The sequence below is a fragment of the Anser brachyrhynchus genome (assembly GCF_964034855.1).
Source record: "Anser brachyrhynchus genome assembly, chromosome: 1".
NCBI lineage: Eukaryota > Metazoa > Chordata > Aves > Anseriformes > Anatidae > Anser > Anser brachyrhynchus.
Window position 1 is genome coordinate 10,121,380 of NC_137694.1, and position 20,433 is coordinate 10,141,812.

Here is a 20,433-nt window from a genome sequence, read left to right on the forward strand (position 1 = left end):
CTTTTGTTTGAATTAGTTCAGACTTAATATATTCTAAATTGTTTAAAAATCATAAAGACAATTTGAAAGAAAATGAAATTAATGTTTAAAATTGTATGCACTCCCTTAACTTTTTCTTATGTGTATTTACTGCACAATAAAAGAGACTTTGCATGCGCTATATTGTCTGTAAATGGCAATGATCGTCTCAAAAGACATATTTGCATGATTATGAAGTAGTACAGTTTATTTTTTAGGTTTATATTAACCTCAGTGTTCCTTTGTATGTTATTGCCTTTTTATAAAAGCTGAATCTTTCATAAGGGATAGAAAATGAAATCTGTTTGCTGTCCTGATGCTACAATATATTGCAGTGTTTTGTTCTGTTTCTTTTCATATTTCTTAGATACTAACCTCCTCACGAAGTCTGTGTTTTAGAGGAGGTTCAAGAGTGTCACCATTTTTGATTTTCATCACAAATTTAAGTATTCTCACTGTTCTTAAATTCTTAACACACGCACACAGACATATAATTAAACCAGAAGTCACTTGAAAGAACAACCCCCCCCCCCCCCCCAAGTTGCAACTTAATTATTATCTTGTCTCGACTCAGCTTGTGACTATTATAGAGTAATTGAAGGGTAACATTGTGCAAGACACAGGACTTTCCCCATGAAAAATAAGGATAACCAAACTGGACTGCAAAAAGATGATCTGGTACTATTCCACCTCATATAAGCAGGTCATAGGGAATTGTATTTCTGCACTACAGTGCATTACGTCTCTGTTATATATTTGTACAAGGCATGCATTTTACATATTAGGTTAGATCTGGTTTGGTTTTAACTTAGTTTCTGATTAGTTTGACTCTTTCAGAAGCATTCTATCTCAATTCAAATGTTCCTTATTAGACTGACAGGTCTCTGAATACCAGGCTTCCCCTTTCTGCAATATATTTTTTTCTAATTTTTCTCAAGTGTTTTTTTTTTTCCTTCTGAGAGGACTTCTGGCTGGACCATTTTATGTATAGTTTTAGTAAATAAAAGCACTTCAAGCACGTTGAATTGAAAATAATCCATGTAATTGGGTATAAGATACAAAATATCCCTGAAAAGTGATTACAGTTTTTCAAAAAGTTATGGTCTTCTTTTCTCAGGACTGTACTTCTCCCTCTAGTGCCCTGACAGTGGACAGCTACTCTTGCCATTTGTATTCAACTTTTTAACACAGATTTCTTTTGTTTTTATTGCTTAATTTTATGAAAGTAAATAGTCCCTGCTGGTCAGCTCAGTATGTATAAATTGTACCTTTTCTCACCTCAAGGATTTTTTTCTTCTTTTAAATACTCATTTGTTGAATCTATCATAGAGCTTAGTAACTTAAAATTCAGGTATGAAAGCATCAAGAAAATTGAATCTGCACACTGATTTTTCACCATGCACACAGCAGTTGAAAATATAAAACAATATCTTTAGTGATAGTCTCTGCTGATGACATGAAATTACTGTGAAAGCTCAGGTTTGCACTCTGCCAATAACAGTAGTATCTGTTGTGCATCTATAACTATATTAACTCTCATGATCACTACAGCACAGCTGACCCTTGGTAAATGTTCATCCATGGAATACTGAGTGATTTCATCTGTGAGTGATTTAGATCAGGGATTTTTCTGATCAGGATTCTTGGAATCCACAACCTGGCATCCAATCTCTCCTTTTTTAATTATTTAATTAACAGCATGGAACCTTATTGACTCCAGCAAAAGTTTTTACAGGTGGAGCAATCTGACTCTAAGACCATTAGTGATTCATCTTAGCCAAATCAAGCCAAAAACAGTAGTGTGGTTTAGTAGAGGACTTCTTAGTGTTAGGTCAGAGGTCGGATTGCGTGATCTTGGAGCTCTCTTCCAACTTAGATGATTCTGTGATTCTGTACATACGAGTGTGGTGTGTATGTTTATATACACATACTTTTTGAAATTTCCTATAAAATATGCACATTCATCATAGTTTGGGGGGGGGGGGGGGGGGGAGTAGGCTGCTCTGAACTGCAGCATGGAAATTCTGAGTATGTGCTGGCTTTTTAAGGAAGAAGTCCAGCAAAAGTTTTTTCAGGTGAGATGGCAGGAGGAAAAAAAAATCTTTCTTTTTTCTGTTCAGCTGATGACACTGGTTGTGATAGTCAACATTAGTATATGGGATCAGGAAACTTCGTTAGGTTCTTACTATAAGCCTCAGTTCTCACAAGATGAGTTATGAACCAGACTGGTACATGCAGGCATTAGCCAACTGGCACAAATGTGTAAAGCATAAAGGATCTGTGTATTAGGTTGTAGTGTTTTATTGAGAGCAATTAATCAGTAACTGATCACTAGCCATACAAGTATTAACCTTTACTTATGTTTCTTTACTTCTTATATGCTAATCTGAACAATATTTTCAAACCATTTTGTAATAGATCAAATTATGCATGGTTAAGAAGGAAAAGACTGCATAACATCAGAACCAAGATTAAGATCTGTCCAAAGACCTGCTATAATATCAGATGGTTGTTTTTACCACATAGAGGACATACAGAATATTATTACTTTCTAAAATCATGCATATATACTTTTCCTGTTTTGGAATTAATTTAAAGAAATAGTCAAGAAAAAACACAACTTTGTTTTTCCATTAAACATTTTTTCCAATCATTTATTAAACCAATTTAATTACGTTTAACAAAAAAAATAGATAAGACTATGCACACTACCATTTTGCATTTTAAGTTCTCTGTCGTGTCGTGGAACAATTGCACTCATTCTTGTTACTATAGCAACAGCTGACCTTATTTTAGGTTTGCAATTTGTGATATTTTTGCTGAAACAAATACCATCTTTCTTCTAATTTTCCAGTTTATCTTTCTTATTAAAACATAATCTAATAAAAAATTTATAACTAGCTGCAAATCTTTGGTTTACATTGATGGGCAATGTAGATGAAAATCTGTATGTTACGTAGTAGAAATGTTATTAAGTGCATAGAAGCTGATTCTAGCGAAATCTACTAGTGTGAAAGCTACTTCAGTTGTCCCGATAGTCAGTAGGCATTAATCTATGTATTTGCAAAACTGATTTAAATAAAACAGTGTTATTTAATCCCCAGTGAGTATCTAATACAACAGATTTTATACCAGTTTACTGTTGCAAATATAAGAACATTAGTCTTAGCAAGTTATTTCATGAAGAACATTCTCGATAACTTTCCGAGCAGAAAGTCCATACTGCAAAACTGGGGGATGGAATTCAAAGTGAGAACACCTGCAATATTTCTGCTTAGAATTACGAAAAATATAGATAGCTTTTAGTTCATATCTTCTTCATAAAGCAGGCTCAGTTTTCATGTAAGTAGTTTTATATGATCTCCAAAATATTTTGAATAATATTTAGTTCCAAAGTTTGGGAATTGGTGGAAGTCGGGATTTGAGTGTTTATTATTATTATTGTTATTGTTTTATTTTTAGCCTACTGCAGAGTAACTATTTTCACTATTTTTTTAATCAAACATTTTAGAATTGTGTGAAGTCTGCAGTGTATTTCTGAGCTGCTGGAAAGACGGAAATGGCTATAACACTCAGCAGTGTGTTTCTTCCGATATTTAATATCCATAGATATAACCTAAACAGAATCTTCTCACTCTGTTTTATCACTTACAGCTAAATTATGCCTTAGTTCAGTGTCTCAAATCTCACCTGTAACTTTGCTTTAGCTGCATGGCCAATTAATTGATAACCACTATGCATGTTTGCTATGCACAATGCACATTATTGCCCTTTGCCCAGCACTGGATCAGAGCATTTGACCTGTCCTTGGTTTTCAAAGCCTATCATCTGCGTCGTGAAGAAACAGATTGGTTTGACAAGCCCAGGGAATCTCGTTTGGAGAATGGACATGGCCTGGACAGAAGGCTGCCAGAGAAGTTGTCCCACTCTCGACCACCAAGTCAACACCAAGATCAAATTAGCTGCCAAGTAAGCCATTCCTTTAGTTTTATAATTGTTTGAAAAAATAACTATCATGCTGTCCAATAGTGTAGAGAGTGTGGGATTAATTAAATTCCAGCAGCATTCAGCTGAAGTGCTGTTGAACCTGTATTTGCCATCAATACTGGATGATGGCATTAGAAGAGAATTGTTCTGCATTTCAGTATTAATTTTTCAGGTTGTTTTTTAATTTCTGAAACATATCTGGAAGGAGTTAATCTACTAACCAAAACCATATATATATTAGGTTTTCCTATTAAGAAAAACCACAGTTGTTTCGATTTTAGCTTACCAGCTTTATCTGATCCAATTTCAAGCCTTTTACAGTAGTCTGAGGAAAAGATTTATTTTATTTTATTTTATTTTTAATCCTGTTGACATTGGCTCACACTAGTAGCTGGTCAGTGTAATTCCAAGAGCCTGTAATCAAGTACTGAATATATAAACAAGACTTCATCAATCTAATAATTAAAATGTCTCATTTATCATGGTGAGAAAGAAAAATACCATATGTTTTTTCCAAACGTGCTGATTTGAAATCTAGTTCATCTTAGTATACCATCACATATCCTCTTTGTATAAATGAAGTTTACGTATCTCATGTGTTATCTTTAAATTATTCACTTGGTTATTTAAGATATCATTTTTACTGATTGACTGTAATGATACTCTTTTCCATAAGGTGCAATGCAAGGAAGGTGTCTTGCATGGCCCCTTGATGCTACTTAATAGCTTAATGTGCTGTGTTAATTCCTCAAATAACATCCAAGCAGGACTATCCTACTCTCATGCAGCCTTAGAAACTTTTTTGGATAATGAACATTTTCACTGACATTTGACAATAGAACATAGGTTTTATGAATTAAGCATTCAAATATGTTACAATACAAGGTGTTATTTAATTTTTTTCTCTCCTTTGCCTATCTCTAATTTAGCATATTCATAGATTTATACAGGATAGGTTATACTGAGCCTAGCCATTTGTTGTTGAGAAAGAGGGCTTTACAAGATACAGTCTTACAGGAATCTATTAAAATAGATCTCACCACAAACCAGCTTTATTTCAGGATAAAGGATGAAAGAAAAAAATAAATGCCAGAGCACTTTCATCCTCTTGAGAAATATGCTGATTATGTTATCATTCTGAACATACAAAATTGTATTTGATCACTTCAGCATCATGGCATAAAGTTTAAAATTTGCTTTGAAAATCAGGTTTGTCCAAGAACGTGGTTACTGTTATCCTGATATGGAGGTGGTCAGTAAGATGTATTTAACTTTTAGAAATCCAGTGCTTTTACCCTTGGGAAAAGTTCCAAGGTGTTACTAATCACAAAGGTCTGATCTTTGTGGCTTTTTTGTTTGTTTTGTTTTGTTTTGTCATTTAAATAGCACTACAATAGGATTGTTTGAAAGACTTTGATCATAATTTTTGGGCAGGAAAGTTAAGGCAGCTGAGAGTTCTTGTGTTCTTGGATTATTTCAAGAAGGAATATACATATAAATATTCTTCCTGAAGCTACTGCAGTATCCCCATGTTTATGTGAAAATAGAGATACTGCATTTAAAATCTTGCCAAGGGCATTTTTTAAGGTTTTGGTAGTTGGAAATTTGATTGTGCACGTTTTGAATAGTTCTGTGGGGTGCCTTTACTAGTGTAATTTCTGTGAACAAAAATATAAAGCTGCTGCAAAAGAAAAGTGATGTGGAAGAAAAGGTTTTTCAACAATTCCCTCTTTATCTATTTCAGTCCAGGTTAGCTATGGTCATTCACCCACTGATACAAGATAATTTCAGTGTGTCTGCAGAAGTGAGAAATGCCAGCTCTCATGAACTCAGCATCACGTACATTGTCAAAATGTTGGTCAGAAATCTTGCACATTGAAAATCTCCTGTGAGCATTTGATACAATAACAAAGAAAACTGATTTTCAGACACATCTAGCTATGAAATTACTTTAAGACAAGATAAAGTGTCAGAGACATTTTAAAATGTTTCAATCATTAGCTTCACAATGAATTCTGAAAATAGAACACTTAGCAATAGAAGCAAGTAAATCACTATTAATGTATTTATTTTTTAGCATTCATTTTATGATTTAAAGCTGTCATGAAAAATAAACATTTTTCAAGGCAGTGAGTTCATTGAGAAAAAGTAAACACTCTGCAAAGGCTTTTTTAGTCCTGTCTCTTTTGTGACTAAAAAAAACAACAAACCAACAACAACAACAAAAAACATCACCACCACCACCAAAAACTGAATATTATCCCGAGCTTTCTGTCTACTGTATCCACAGAGTTGTAGTGTCCAGGCACAATGTACACTGGAGCCCAAAATGACAAATCATTCTTCATCCTGTCCATGTGAACATGTCCAACTTCAGTCAGAGCTTTCCTTGCTGCAAAAGCTTTCCTGAATTAGTTAGGACTAATAGTAACACTAATTAAGCCATTGCAACTCTTTTAAATCCCATATTGAGCACAAACCAACTGTAGAAGGAAGTATTTGCATGAGTAGCACTAATCTTCTTGTCACATCAGTCAAAGTTTCCAAATATACTTATCCACTGTAAATTTGTCATATTTTCTTTTTATAAATATGTTTTATTGACCACTATCATATTTGTACTCCAGAAGATTCTGTTTCACACATGTGAAACATCAGTTTCCTTACTAGATGAAATGAGAATTGCTCAATTATGTCCCACAGAGCTTGTGTAATTAAAGGTAATAAATAAAGCACAACCCTATGCTTTTTATACAAGAATGCACAGAGTGACAACCCTGAACTTCATGGTTTCCATGGATTTCTTATAACTTAGGGATTAAGTTCATATATACCGTATTAGTAATATTAAAATATTTGTTTCTATAGCAACTTCTGTGGTTCCACATAGTGTTCCTAAATCACATTAAATTGCAGAGTAGTTTAGTATCTTGATAGCTCTATAGTAATTCTGAACTGAGGAGGGTACGCAGAGCTTAGACCTAATCAATACGTAATCTATTGCAGATTTCTTATTGACCCATGTTAACCTCAGCAGTTTACTTGGTGACTGCCAGTTGATCAGATGCTTCTTTTAATCTCCAGAGATTGTCTCTTTTAATGACGATTTTCTGTGAAAAATTATTATTTTACCCTGAAATAATTTGACTATTTCAAAGAGACTGTGAAAGAACAGTAGGAAGAGGTGCCAGGGGAGTAAGAGATCGTGCCAAGGAGATGAACAGTGAGAGTACATCAACAGGTGATGTAAACTTCTTAATCGGTGGAATAAATACAGAACTTCCAGTGATCGTAGATGGTCTTTTAAGCTCTAACTGATTGATAAAAATCACAAACTCATCATAAGTATATTGTCATCAGTTCCGTTTGGCAACAGTTTTCTAATCACACACACACAAAAATAAAAATAAAGAAAGCTAGGGCTCTAGAGATTCAGTATTTTTAAATGTCAATTCCCTATTTCTAAAGCCATTCTGAAAAGTATATGCTTATCTCTGTTCATGGGACTGTACAATTTCCTTAAAGTAACATTTAAAACATGTATTTTTAGGGGGATTCAATAATATTCTATTTAAATATGATGAAATATTCAGTTTTAAAATGATGAAAAAATGGGTTGTAAGGTGAGTAATAGGGTTAAAATGATAAAGTACTGTTTATGAAAGAGATCCATAAGGCTACCTGCAAACTTTGGTTGTGATAGTTTTCCAACTCTCAAAGAGATTCCATTAAATTTCTATAAAACTGCTTTCTCTATTTAAGGCTTTTTGTGTATATATATATATATATATTCGCTAGAAACACAATGAGAAATATGAGATTTCTAAATTTAGTGTAATTGTTAGAATATCTAATATAATGAGTGAATTGTTGCCCCCTCACTGCAAGTCAAGATGGAATTTAGCAGGCTGTTAGTCGTTTTTCTGTTACCCAATACTATAATTCTCACTGCATGAGAGAGTGATTTCTAGATCAAAAGTTCAGTATTGACCTCTGTGAAGAAACAAACACCACTCACTTTGCGTTTCATTCATGGTCAGGAGCATTGTGTTGTTAAAATAATCCTAAATACTTCTTTTGCAAGTTATCTCCATCAGCGATCTATATGTAGAGAGAAATTATCACCATTAGGATTTCTAGAGAACTTGGTGTTCCTGCTCTACACAGAGGAAATGCAGCAGCTCAGAGGAGCAGGATTACCTTAGCTGTGGCAGTTTCTGGTGCTGGCTGTCACAGGACTTGTGTGATCATGCAAGTTTCTATGGTATCCAGAAATTAGGTTTGATACTCTTTATCCCCTCACCTTGGTCATCCACCATCCTCTTCCTGGACACACAATTCAGGCAGAATTTCCCTTGAATACTGTATTTCCTAAAGGACTACAGTCTATCTGCTGAGGTTCACCTTATCGGGTTGTCTTAGATTTTGGTGGAAGGAGAAGTGTAGCACCGTTTAAAAACAGAGACTACAGTGGCTGTGTTGACCAGCTGAAAAGCCCAGTTAATACTTTGTAGCAATTATTATGGAGTTTGCCTAGAATACTAAAATACATTTATTGCATTTTAGTTCTTCTACTTAAATAAAGCACTACAGAAATTTAGTGTTCTTAATTGCTCTCATTACCTCATAGAATTCGCTTCTGTGAGACTTCCATAGAATTTCTTTATCAGACAAAAAGCATAAAGACAACAAAAGGAAAATAAAGTCCACATTTAAAGTGTAATTTTCTGTAACACTGGTAGAAAAGCTCAGCACATTTATTTGCTATTCATTCCATTTTTGGAATGGCTTAAAGCTGACTGATAACATCAAACGTGACCAGAGCTTAAATTCCTGGAGGAGATGCTTTATACTCTAGTTTTCATTTAACTCACTGGGTTGCAACCCCCAAGGGCCTGCTGAGTAATGTGCTGAAAAATGCGACCTGAGTCCCATGTCAGCTCAGACAGCACATTAGGGGGGATGATAGACTGGAGAGTCGAAATGTGCCTGTGATCAGAAGAGGAGGGCATTGCCAGTGCTGAACAACAAAAGTCAGCGCTCAAATGTACTGAGCGCTCCCAGAGAGCTGAGGAAAGGATCTCTGTAGCAAGGACGTATGGCAGAAATCTGTGTTTTCTGTACCGAATAAACAAGGGGTCGAGTCACCTTCAGCCCTGTGACCTAGAATCTAGGATTGGGAATTTACACATCCTCCATTCCTGCACCTTTACAGAAGGTCCTGCCCTTCTGCACCATAGCTCAGCTGTATGCTGAAGTGATTGTGTGTCTGCAGTGGGGTCCCTCTGTGTGTTCATGGAGATAACTGGGGGACTAATCAGCAAGAAGGACCCCCAGGCATACATTCTTGTGAATTAAGTCTCCTTCAGAGAAAGTTAGAAAAAGGTGTGAACAATTGGAAGGACTAAATGACTTGTATTCTGAAGGGTCTTGAATATACTAGATTTCAGATAAATACGGTCATTAGTGGTTAAAGTAAAACCATCAAAACCAACATAACTTTTCTTCCTTGCATAATCTGTTTACAGCAACCCCTGTTTTTTCCTGTGTATTCTCCTGCCACTTTCAGACACAAATCATTCTGAAGGTAAATGCCTAATGTCATCTTCGATTTAAGTACTGATTCCCACAAACAATAAAAAATTATATACTACCCTGAATACTAATAAACTTTAATGCTTTTATTCATAACTTTATGAATCACTAAGATTTATACTTATCATAAAATTCTGGAAGTGAAAATAATGAGAAAGTAATAGACTAAAGTAGGAGACAGTCTATATTTTCTGATATATTTGTCAGTAAATCATATACAATATGCTGTTGAACATTCTTGGTTTATTATTTATTCAAAATGTTAATTTTGCTAAAGAAAGATAGGATAGAGGATTAAAATACATAAACAATTTGTAAATTGAAGTTTATGAGCTGCAGTGTTCCTCAGTTTAATTTGAATTGCATTCACCGAAAAGGATCCCAGCTACAGAACTGGTCTAATATGTTCATACTGTTTCTCTTGAACTTTATTACTTTGTATTAATTCTTATTTATTTAATTAAAATATTTTTTTCACATTGTTTACGATTATATGTAAGTTACACATGACAAACACATTAATTTTACTGTTAAATTACACTTGCTGAATTTTAATAACGTCATTAAGAAAATATATCAATGTCCCTATCCACTTATAAGCATGGGCATCTCATGGCACTTTACACACTTCTGGTAATATTAGACCCTATATCCTGGCAAAATACCACGGTAAGTCATAAAGTCTGCCTGATCTCAATTCTGATTTCTTCTGGAGTACCTGTCCACTACCAAATCCATGATCTCTTTTTCGTCTGTGATAAATTTTGGCCAATGCTACTGTCAGTGTACTGTGGGAGGATTTCAGCCTTCTAGATGCAATGCCATCCACTGGGTAAGAAACCGAATTATGACAAATGATGTATGAACTCCTGCTCACCGTGGGACTGAGCTAAGCCAGCCACTTGACTTCTCTGTTTCCCCTCCTGTCACTTACGTGTGCTATCCATTAACATCATAAATTCTCCAGGGCAGAGACTGAGTTTAAAGTGCTTAGTTCAGAAGGAGCTTAATCCCTTTAAATGCTACTTAAGTATAAATAATAGTAATAAACTCCTGACAGCAGGCTTCTAATACACTCAGACTTCTGCTGATTAACATCGGCCCATCAGCTCCTGAATTCCACCCCCAGTCCCATCCCATTGGCATTCAGCGGTGACGAGCCCCAGGCAGCCACACTCCCATTGCTTGGTCAGGGTACAATGCTCGGGCTTGGCATGAATGTGGCAGAGCTGATGTTTTCTGCTTTGTTTCTGAAAGACAAAGACTGCAGGCAAAGAGAGCATGTGGTGGGTGTGAGGTGTGTGAGTGCTGCAACAGTCTTTCTGCAAAGGTCTTTGGGTGTGGACATGCGGCGATCATCTCTGACAAATGAGGTCGTACATGCTGCATGGCCTCTTCCATGCCCATAACGTAGGGCAGGTGGAGTCATCCCAGCTGGACCCCTGGCTTTTGAATGCATGTTGTAGATACACGTTGCTTTCAGCTTTGATATTTTGCAGTAGTAGCCCAAGTGAATGTTGCACATGATCATGTAAAAAGTAACCTTTCAAGTTTTAGGTCAGGTATTTCAAAAGGCTTTTAAGATCTGGTTATGAAGTACATTCACTGGGGGACAGTTGGACCAGATGATCTTGGAGGTCTTTTCCAACCTTTACGATTCTATGATTCTAAGTTAGGATATGTATTCATGCTGAAACTAGAGCAGTAACCCATGGCTTTTTACATGTTCACCACCATTTTGTTCAGGTCTATATGAACAGTATTTTGTACTATTTACAGAAATCATATATAATTTCATTCTCTTCTTGTACATCACTTGGACAAAGGGTTAATGTGAAGAAAAGCTACAGATAACAGCAATCACCTTCCAGTCATTAGGAAATAAAAACATAACTAAAGCCATATTCAAACTGAATCTGTTTTTCTGGAAGCAAATCTTCATTCCCCTGCAGAAGGATTTTTTAGTCTGACAAACATATCTTGAAAGTCAGGGGATGTTTGAGTCATGAAGTTGTGGTATTTCCCTGGATGAAATAAGTTTATTTGCTTGATTCTGTTTCAACTGTCTAAAATTATTGTTATTATATATTATATATGTTATTTTATCTTTTTATGACATGCATATTTGTGTTCCTCAGATAAATGGGAAGCCCCTGCAGTACATTTTCCCTCATGCAAGGCTCAAACTACTGAGAGACCCAAAGGATCACACAGTTTCAGGTAAACAGCAACAACTCTCTATGAGACATAATAATTAATTTCATTAGCATAATTCATGAAAAAACAATTTGCAGCATTAAAAATAGTTCCTGTGTCGAATGCAGCAGGAAATTCAGTGGTCATTTTAAATTTTGCTGTTTGGTTGTCACAGAAAGCAGCAGTGCAGAAAAAAAGGTCACAACATCTGTTCCAGATATATAAGCTATACAGACATTAAAAGCAGAGGTAAAATCTGTTGTGTTATACATAACAGCAGTCTGTTTGGCTGTTGCTTTTTATATAACTCTACATTCTCTGCATGAGAAGTTTCCATAAAGATTAACAGAGGAATTAGAAAAACAGGTAGGCTTGTGTAGGTATTCAACATGTACAGAACTGAGAAATATATTCTTTCTATAGAGCTACTGGGACTCTTCTTCAGAAGGGATTAGCAGAACAATAAGATCCCATTTTTCTGTAATATCTTCACACAGAGAAATTTATTACAGGATTTCAGATTTCTCCTTTCCATAACTCTAACATAAATGTTCACATAAGTCTGACTCCACTTGTAAAGGAGAAGACAGTGGCAGAGGTTATGTTCATTCACCCCTTGACTGTGAGCAGGAATACTTTATGATCTTTTTACCTATCAAGTTGTAAAAGGCTGCCAATTGCAAGGTCTAGCAAGGGTAAGGTTTGTCCGTTGGAGCTTTTGGAATCGCACCCTTTCTTATATCTAATATTTACAAGGAACTCAGAGTTTTTTTCATATGCTGTTTGTCTTCCTTCAGAGGCACATGCTTTAAGTGGGTTTGTCATGAAACCATCAGACTTTCTTTTCACAAGTTTAAATTGTAATAGTATGTGTCAAACGCTGTTTCTGTGCAGAAGCAATTACTGACTGCCAGCTTTGGTGTTCCCTTGAGCAGTAAGTAGAAAGTGGCACGAACTTACTTGAATTGCTAAATATTGTTTTCACAAGGTTTTTGGCAGTAAAATCTTGATCACTGCCGCCCCCAGCATCCACCTCATATTTAGGGCGTTACGTGAATTTTCTGTATATATTATGAGGTATTTTCTTGCTAGTTGGTGTAACACCCACTGATGATTTTGGAATACATAAGGACCCCTTCGCCCACACAGTACAGTTTGAAAGAAGCAGCCAGGTCCATGGTTTTGTCAGCCTTCCCTGCCTGGGGCCCTTGCATTCAGCAGGAGTCCCTTGATATCCTTGTGGAGATTTTTTGTCCTGTGGGGTGATGAGTAATGCTGTTATCCAAGCTGCTCTCATACCCAAGAACAAGAGGAACAACAACACAACTGTATGTAGTCCATGGTTTAATGTTGCTGAAGGCTTGATTCTCCTACAGCAAGTTACTTACACTTGTGCAATGTAGAATTCCTGTTCCAAATTCTCAACTAGCTCTGCTGCCGGCAGTCATGGCACACGTGCTGTGCATCAGGGGAAATACCTTGTAAGTGATGACTGGACAGGCAAGGTGCAGATATTGACTTCCCATTTATAAATTCACTGCTCGGCGTGAGATCACACTGAATTGAATATTCACTTAGGGTCCTGCCAAAATTTCATAGCCCATGCTGGGATTGCTTGCTGCTGTAGCTGTGCTGTATTGTACATAACTTCTCCTTGGTGTAAGCAAAGTTGGCTATGTCTGTGCATGCTGCAGTAATACTTTTGGTTTGTAATCCAGAAAAATCCTTGGAGCCCCACAGAGACATACTTCTATTTGGTGTATATACAGATTTCCCTACAAACATGAGGAGGCTGAAATGTGGATTTTACGGAGAAGAGCCAAAGGTGGAATGGGGTACCAATAGGGAGGAATTGAGCCAGAAAAAATTGTTATATTTCTCATTCCTTGTATATCTTTGAGGTACTATAAATCTGTGGCTTTGCACATCCCTCCCTCTCCTCTCAGTGCCCAAGAATTAAAGTAGATAGCAAAGTTCTTTAAATGTGCAGTACTTCTGCTGAACATCAGGCTTTCAAAATGAACTTTCCAGGAGCCTCACACAGGTGGGTTTTTTTTGTTTGTTTAAAAATTCAATTTTTATTACTTGGTATCTGCAGACTTATAGCAATATGTCCTTATTAACCAGACAATGAGGCACACTTAGAAATCCAAGTCTAGAAACACAGAAGTTAATTAAAATACTGGTACATTAAACAATGTATTCACTTATACCCCCACTACAGCAGTAAGACACAAGTAGGATTATTGGGTATTGATCTAGATGCCAGGGTTGGCTGGCTGGCTGGTTTCTTTCTTTTTCTCTGTTTCTTGGTTTCTTCCCTCTCTCTTGTTCTATTCCTCACCCTTTCTCTGTTCCCCTCCTTCTTCTCCTCTTCTCTCTTTCTCCTTCCCGCTCTTTCTTGTCAAAAATACCAAATGATTTGTTGAATCATCATATTTAACTGATTGCCTTATACTTGTTGCATAGGCAATGGAAGAGTGTATGTTAAAACAAACCACCTCGATAATGCTGATGTGGGGAGCCAGATCTCCCCAGGGCTCAGCCAGGCACTGTCCAGGTGGCAATGGGAGTCTCTGGTCAAAGATCCTTGCAGCAGGCTCTTCAGCTGTGTTGGATGAGACTCCCTGAACTGCTGTGTTGCTGAAGTAACTGGAATGTGGTCCTGTGTGACCACAGAAGCATGTGTGTCATCCACTGTCTGTGATTATCTTACAGTGTGTGCAAAACATCCCATCTTTGTGCATCAAAGACTGTCCTGTGTGAGCTTTTCTACACATGCAAGAACAGTTTCTACTGATCATTTGAATGACCTATGTGCAGTTTGGTCAATTTGATAGCTGAGGTGCCTTGATAGTGTGAGCTGCCTTCCCAATACTGCCAGATTCTCAACTGGGAGAATAAATTAACACATCCTAAGTATGCAAACAGTATACCTGTAGGCATACAAGCAAATGCCATGGGTACCCAGCTATACCACAGAGATAACTATAGGGCAAACTTAGATTTCAAACTTACATTACTATTATAATTTGAATCCCATAGATCTCACCACATACTTAACATAGTGAAGGTTAGTTACTTCCTGTTTAGGGATCCAGAAATTGTTACATTATGAATATCAATAGTATCTCAATTTGTGTGCTGACAACACAAAGCAGGAAGGAGTGGCTGATACCCCAGAGGGCTGTGCTGCCGTTCAGAGGGACCATGACAGGCTGGAGACTTGGTCTGAGAGGAACCTTGTGAAGTTCAACAAGGCCAAGCGCAGGGTCCTGCACCTAGGGAGGAATAACCCCAAGCACCAGTACAGTCTGGGGGGTGACCTGCTGGAGTGCAGCTCTGCAGAGAGAGACCTGGGAGTCCCGGTGGACTGCAAGCTGACCATAAGTCAGCAATGTGCCCTTGTGGACAAGAAGGCCAAGGGTACCCTGGGATGCATTTGGACGAGTGTTGCCAGCAGGTCAAGGGAGGTGATCCTCCCCCTTTACTTAGCTCTGGTGAGGCCACACCTGGAGTATTGTGTCCAGTTCTGGGCTCCCCAGTACAGGAGGGACATAGAACTACTGGAGCGAGTCCAGAGGATGATGAAGATGATTAGAGGACTAGAGCACCTGTTGCACGAGAACAGGATGAAAGAGGCTCTTTTCCAGGCCTGTTTAGCCTGGAAAAGAGAAGACTGAGGGGAGATCTCATCAATGTATATAAATATCTGAGGGGAGGGTGTCAAGAGGATGAAGCTGGTCTCTTTTCAGTTGCGCCCAGCGACAGGATGAGAGGTAAAGGGCACAAACTGAAGCACAGGAAGTTCCAGCTCAATATGAGGGGGCACTTCTTTACTGTGAGGGTGACAGAGCACTGGGACAGGTTGCCCAGAGAGGTTGTGCAGTCTCCTTCTCTGGCGATATTCAAAACCTGCCTGGATGCCATCCTGCGCAATGTGCTCTAGGAGATCCTGCTCCGCAGGGGGGTTGAAGTAGATGATTTTCAGAGGTCCCTTCCAACCTCGGCCATTCTGTGATTCTGTATAAAATTCAGTCTGTTTCACTGCATATTCTGTGAATATGCTTTCTGCTTATTTGTTTTCTTGCTTAATGAAAACTGGTACTTGAGGTACAGATTGCCTTTGGTGCCTCTTAGATAATTTTGCACAGAAATACTTAATGCAAATTTTAGCATGTGAATGAGGTGTTTAAGAATGAGGGACTAGGCCAAAATTGTGATGGCAAGAGAATAGTAGCTCTGAATGAAAAATAAATATATACTTGCTAGCTGGCCTGTCTCTGGAGGTTTCTTGTTTCTTCAGCATATGCCGTCATCTAGAACTCACAGCTCTTCTTTTCAAGGTATTCACTCTCCCCTCCTCAGGCAGTGCTGATAGATAGGAAGGAATTGCCAAGGATTTTCTCTACAAAGATTGATGAATAATTTGCATTAAAGAAAAAAAAAAAAAAAGAATTGGCATCATGGTTCTGCTGAGGTGCCAAAGCAATGATGGCAGTGATCAGTGAATGATAATGTAGCAGTATTTAGTGCTCCAGAAACTCGCTGTTTGTTTTCACTGAGAATCCCTTGTTTCTTTTGGATCCCTCAGCATAACCAGCATAAGCACTGTTTTATTCTGCCAGCGTTTTCTCTTCTGTTTTTTAACACTTCATAGTAACATATGAAGAAGGGAAGGGAGGGTATGACTATTGAAGACAGCAAAGCATTGTCAATGCAAGGAGGAAAACCCACATTCAACAGCCTCAACAAGGCAGACAAATCTCAGTAGGCGTGTATGGTCAAGGAGTGCATCTAAGTCAAAGTAATTCTTGCTGCTTTGCCTTGCGTGGGACTGAGACACAAGTAGTTCTCCCCTTTCCAAATGTACCATATTCTGTGTTTCCATGGAGCAAAATGTACCAGTAGGCAGCCAGGCTGTCCATGTTGTGGAACATCCTATTCAATTCTGAGGCAAGAGAAGAAAGCAGAAAGGTAATTCAAAAAAAGCTGTGAAGTTTGTACTAGAGCAAAAAAGCTAACTGGACTGTGTGTGGGAGACTGTGTCACTCACCTTAGCAGTAATATCAGCGAAACTGCTAGAAGGATGACAGGGTAGCTGTAAGGCTACACATGTCAGAGGTGCCTCATACTCTCCATAAGGATTATGGATTCCTATATGCAGCAACACACCTCTAAACCATGCCAGCTAATGGGCTATTCAGACTGAGAAGTAGAGAGTTAGAAGTGTTTTTCTGTACCAAGTCCACACTGCTATAGTCTCTAAACATGTAACCCTATATATTTAGGGTTTTTCACCTGCAAGTTCAGCAACTTCAGTTCTTACAGCAATACTGAAGTGCAGTGAATATGTGATGATTAATCAATGAAAGAATGTATGAAATATAGTCACAGTCCATGTTGCATGTGACATAACCATCATAGATCTAGAGTAAAAATGTAACTCACCTCTTGCCCTCAGAATTTTCTCAGAGGATTGCTTTTCTTGTTTCTTTAGTTTAGCATTGTGAAGAACGGAATACTTTGCACAAAACGTAACCCCCTCTAACACTCACTTGTTACTGGGGAAGGATCTAATCCCTAATTAACAGCCATCATTCCCTCAAGTACTCTCTCCTTATCAGAGACCTGGCACAGAAGTTAAACAACAATAAACAGAAAGGTGCAGAGCTGTTATAGACAAGCAACCTCAGAGATTTTCCAGTGAAGTCATATAGCAGTAGGTGAGGACAGGAATGGAAGTACAGGAATGGAGAGATGTATTTTTGTGTCTTATTAATGATCTTAAAAAGAACTTAGTGACATTTGACCTTCCTAAATAATAATAATAATAATAATAATAATAATAATAATAATAATAATAAAACATTTTCATATTTGTTAGAAACCGTTTGTAGAGATACAGACCATATATGCCATGTTTATGTGCCTTCTCTCTAAACTAACTTCATTAGAAATGCACTAGCATATGTATTTCAAATACTTACCATGGACTCTCTTTTGCAGCTCAGTGGTTTATGCATTTTTCAGTGTACGAACACCCATTTAAGAATGCACAATAATATCATACGATGAGTGGAGGTAATTAAGAGTTCAACGTGTCTACTGATAATAAAGTTCCAATTTGCTTTCATATCTCTGCAGAAGCAGACCATTGCAATGCTGAGTGCTAGAGTTCAGTTGGGCCCCCAGTTTCCCATGGAAAGCCAAGAGGAAAGCAGGAGCATATGAATGAGCTTGACAGCCCCTGAAACAGCATCTGTCAGTCTCTAACTGCATCTACCACGTCAGCACTTTCTCTTGAATAAGTAGAAGACAAGACATTCAGGGACATCTGTCATTGGTCAGATGACTTGTTAATGACTAGTTAATAGAGTCCTTGACCAAGTCCTTCTAACAAAAGAAAAGTTAAAGGCACAGAAATGCCTTTAGGGTTTCAGTTCTCTGGTGAAGCATAAATGATCTTAGCAACTCTCAGAGGAAGACCCTGTGCTCCCTTCTTTGCATAGTGGCTATAAAAAATGTGAATAGGTTTAATAATTATGCTAGAACGAGGCAGTTCCAAAGGGCAATTAATTGGATGTTGAAATACTTTAAATCACCTTTTGGATACATCTGTTTTCCTCTCTTGATTATGGAGGAAGCATGATGTGACTTAGACTAAGATTTTTGTCTTGTAGAGATCTTAGATTAGATGAGTGTATATTGCTTATGTACAAAGAAGCTATAGAACAATCAAAAGATGTGCAGAGGACTAGTTGTCTAAAGGACTACATTGCTCCTTATCACCAAGTGACAAATGTCTATTTGAGTCAGATGCATTCTCCAGAGCAGTGTGATGTACCATATTGAGAATGATTGCCTTCCGTCCACAATTTACTTCATCATAGACTGTACAGGTCTTTGAAGTGTGCTGGCTTTATGCTCCCAGGCAGCCTGGCTGAAGGATAATTCTGGTTAAGATGTTCGGATTCTGCAGGTCACTGACATGGAGAAAATGGCTTTTGTGGATGGATAGGGAAATTTGAGTTTGTGACTGTCTCATAGCATCATTACACCTGCTGAGGTGCAGCATTTATCAAGTGAAATCTATTATTTTTATCTGTTTCTGAATTTATTTATTTGTTTATTTGTTTGTTATTGTTGTTGTTTGTTTTTACATTGTTGACAGATAATATGCACTCGTTCCTTGCATGTTTCCTTGGTGTTTTACTTTGGTAAAAAGAGATAGGGAAAATTTCTGCAAAATTTCATTTAAATAACATAAAGTTTGCCAGAAAGTGTTCTTGTTCCTGAAAAAATCTCTTCATCAAGAAAGGGAGTGAAGCTGATACTAGACAGTCAAGGCTGATGAAGACAAAGCTGTCTGAGGATAGGCACCCAAAACATTATATAATTTCTCCCCACACCAAAAAATATCAGCCCCCATTCTTACTACAATAATCATTTTTTCATAAAAGTGTTACAGTTTAAGGAGGCAAAAGATTACAATTTATCAAACAAGGTGCTAATTTTCATATTAGCTCAGATGTTGTCTTTTTGCTTTCTGTAGAAAATGTTTTTTGTTCTGCTGATTGTTGATGACTTGGAGGGCAGTAGTCATGGGCTTAAACAAATACCATTTATTCAGAAAAGACTGAAAACTTCCCTAATTGACAACTACATCTAGTGAGTGAAAAATATATATATAATCCTCTAGATACAGAAATGAAGAGAGACGCATTTAAAGGAAAAATGCAGATAAACAATTTTCCTTTATCCCTGCCACAGAAACTGTGTTTTAAGGGGTTAAATTCACTAAAAAACAATCTATTAGTAAATTACTGAATTTATAAACTGTTTTTCTTCTGCAATAGCTGAGTTGTTATAAGAAATATTTGTGTGACAAGAAATGTGTATATCGGAAATAAGATGACATATCAAGTCTCATTAAATTTATGCTGATTCTATATATATATGTACATAAAGAAAACAACTAAAAATCACTTTGTCAACTCACCCATTTTAAAATGCAAAAAATATACATATATATATGCTTTTTTTGCCTTTTTTTTTTTTTTAACCAGCTTAAGTTAGATACAACAGCAGTAATGGGACTTCATTACTTAAAGACATGAGTGTAAACTCAAGGTAGATGAGAAATTGCTGGATACATTTATTAACCTCATTCAGTAGTGACTGATGTCACCAGGGAAAGAGCATGTGAAATGAACTGACGGTCTCAGCATGTGTCTTAGTGGACATTTCCCTTATACATATTTTACAAATTATACAAAGCTAGCCCATATCCACAGACTGAGTGGTTGCAAGAACTGAACTGTCAAATGGTGAACACAATTCTTCCAGTGGGACAATCTGAACAGCTGCACTGTGACACTTTTGAGAATAAACAATAAGCTTCTGTCCTGTTGCTAGCTTAGGCTCTTTTCCAGGCAATGAGTCAAAAGTTTAATGACAGAGGAACTACAATTCCTTCATTTATTTTGTGTAATTTACATGCATATAGTAATTTTTTTAATGAATTGTATACACACACTAAAAAAAAAAAAAAGAAAAAAGGTTACTATCTTTTTCACTAAGAAAATAAGGAAAGTTCAGAGTTTTTTACAAAGAATTAGATGGTTGCAGGTATTA

General features: G+C 37.1%; 1 protein-coding gene across 13 annotated transcripts in view; it reads left to right on the top strand.

Annotated features, from left to right (window-relative positions):
- The window catches only part of PCLO (piccolo presynaptic cytomatrix protein), a 372,671-nt gene that overhangs the window by 215,956 nt on the left and 136,282 nt on the right, over positions 1–20,433 (top strand). For all 13 annotated transcript variants that reach the window (XR_013945535.1, XR_013945536.1, XM_080577654.1 and 10 more), the window contains exons 8-9: positions 3,839–3,987; positions 11,739–11,820. Coding sequence is in view for 11 of the 13 variants with exons in the window: in XM_080577654.1 (XP_080433780.1) it covers positions 3,839–3,987; positions 11,739–11,820 (231 nt within the window). In the remaining 2 variants the exon portion in view is untranslated. The remainder of the gene's footprint in view (positions 1–3,838; positions 3,988–11,738; positions 11,821–20,433) is intronic.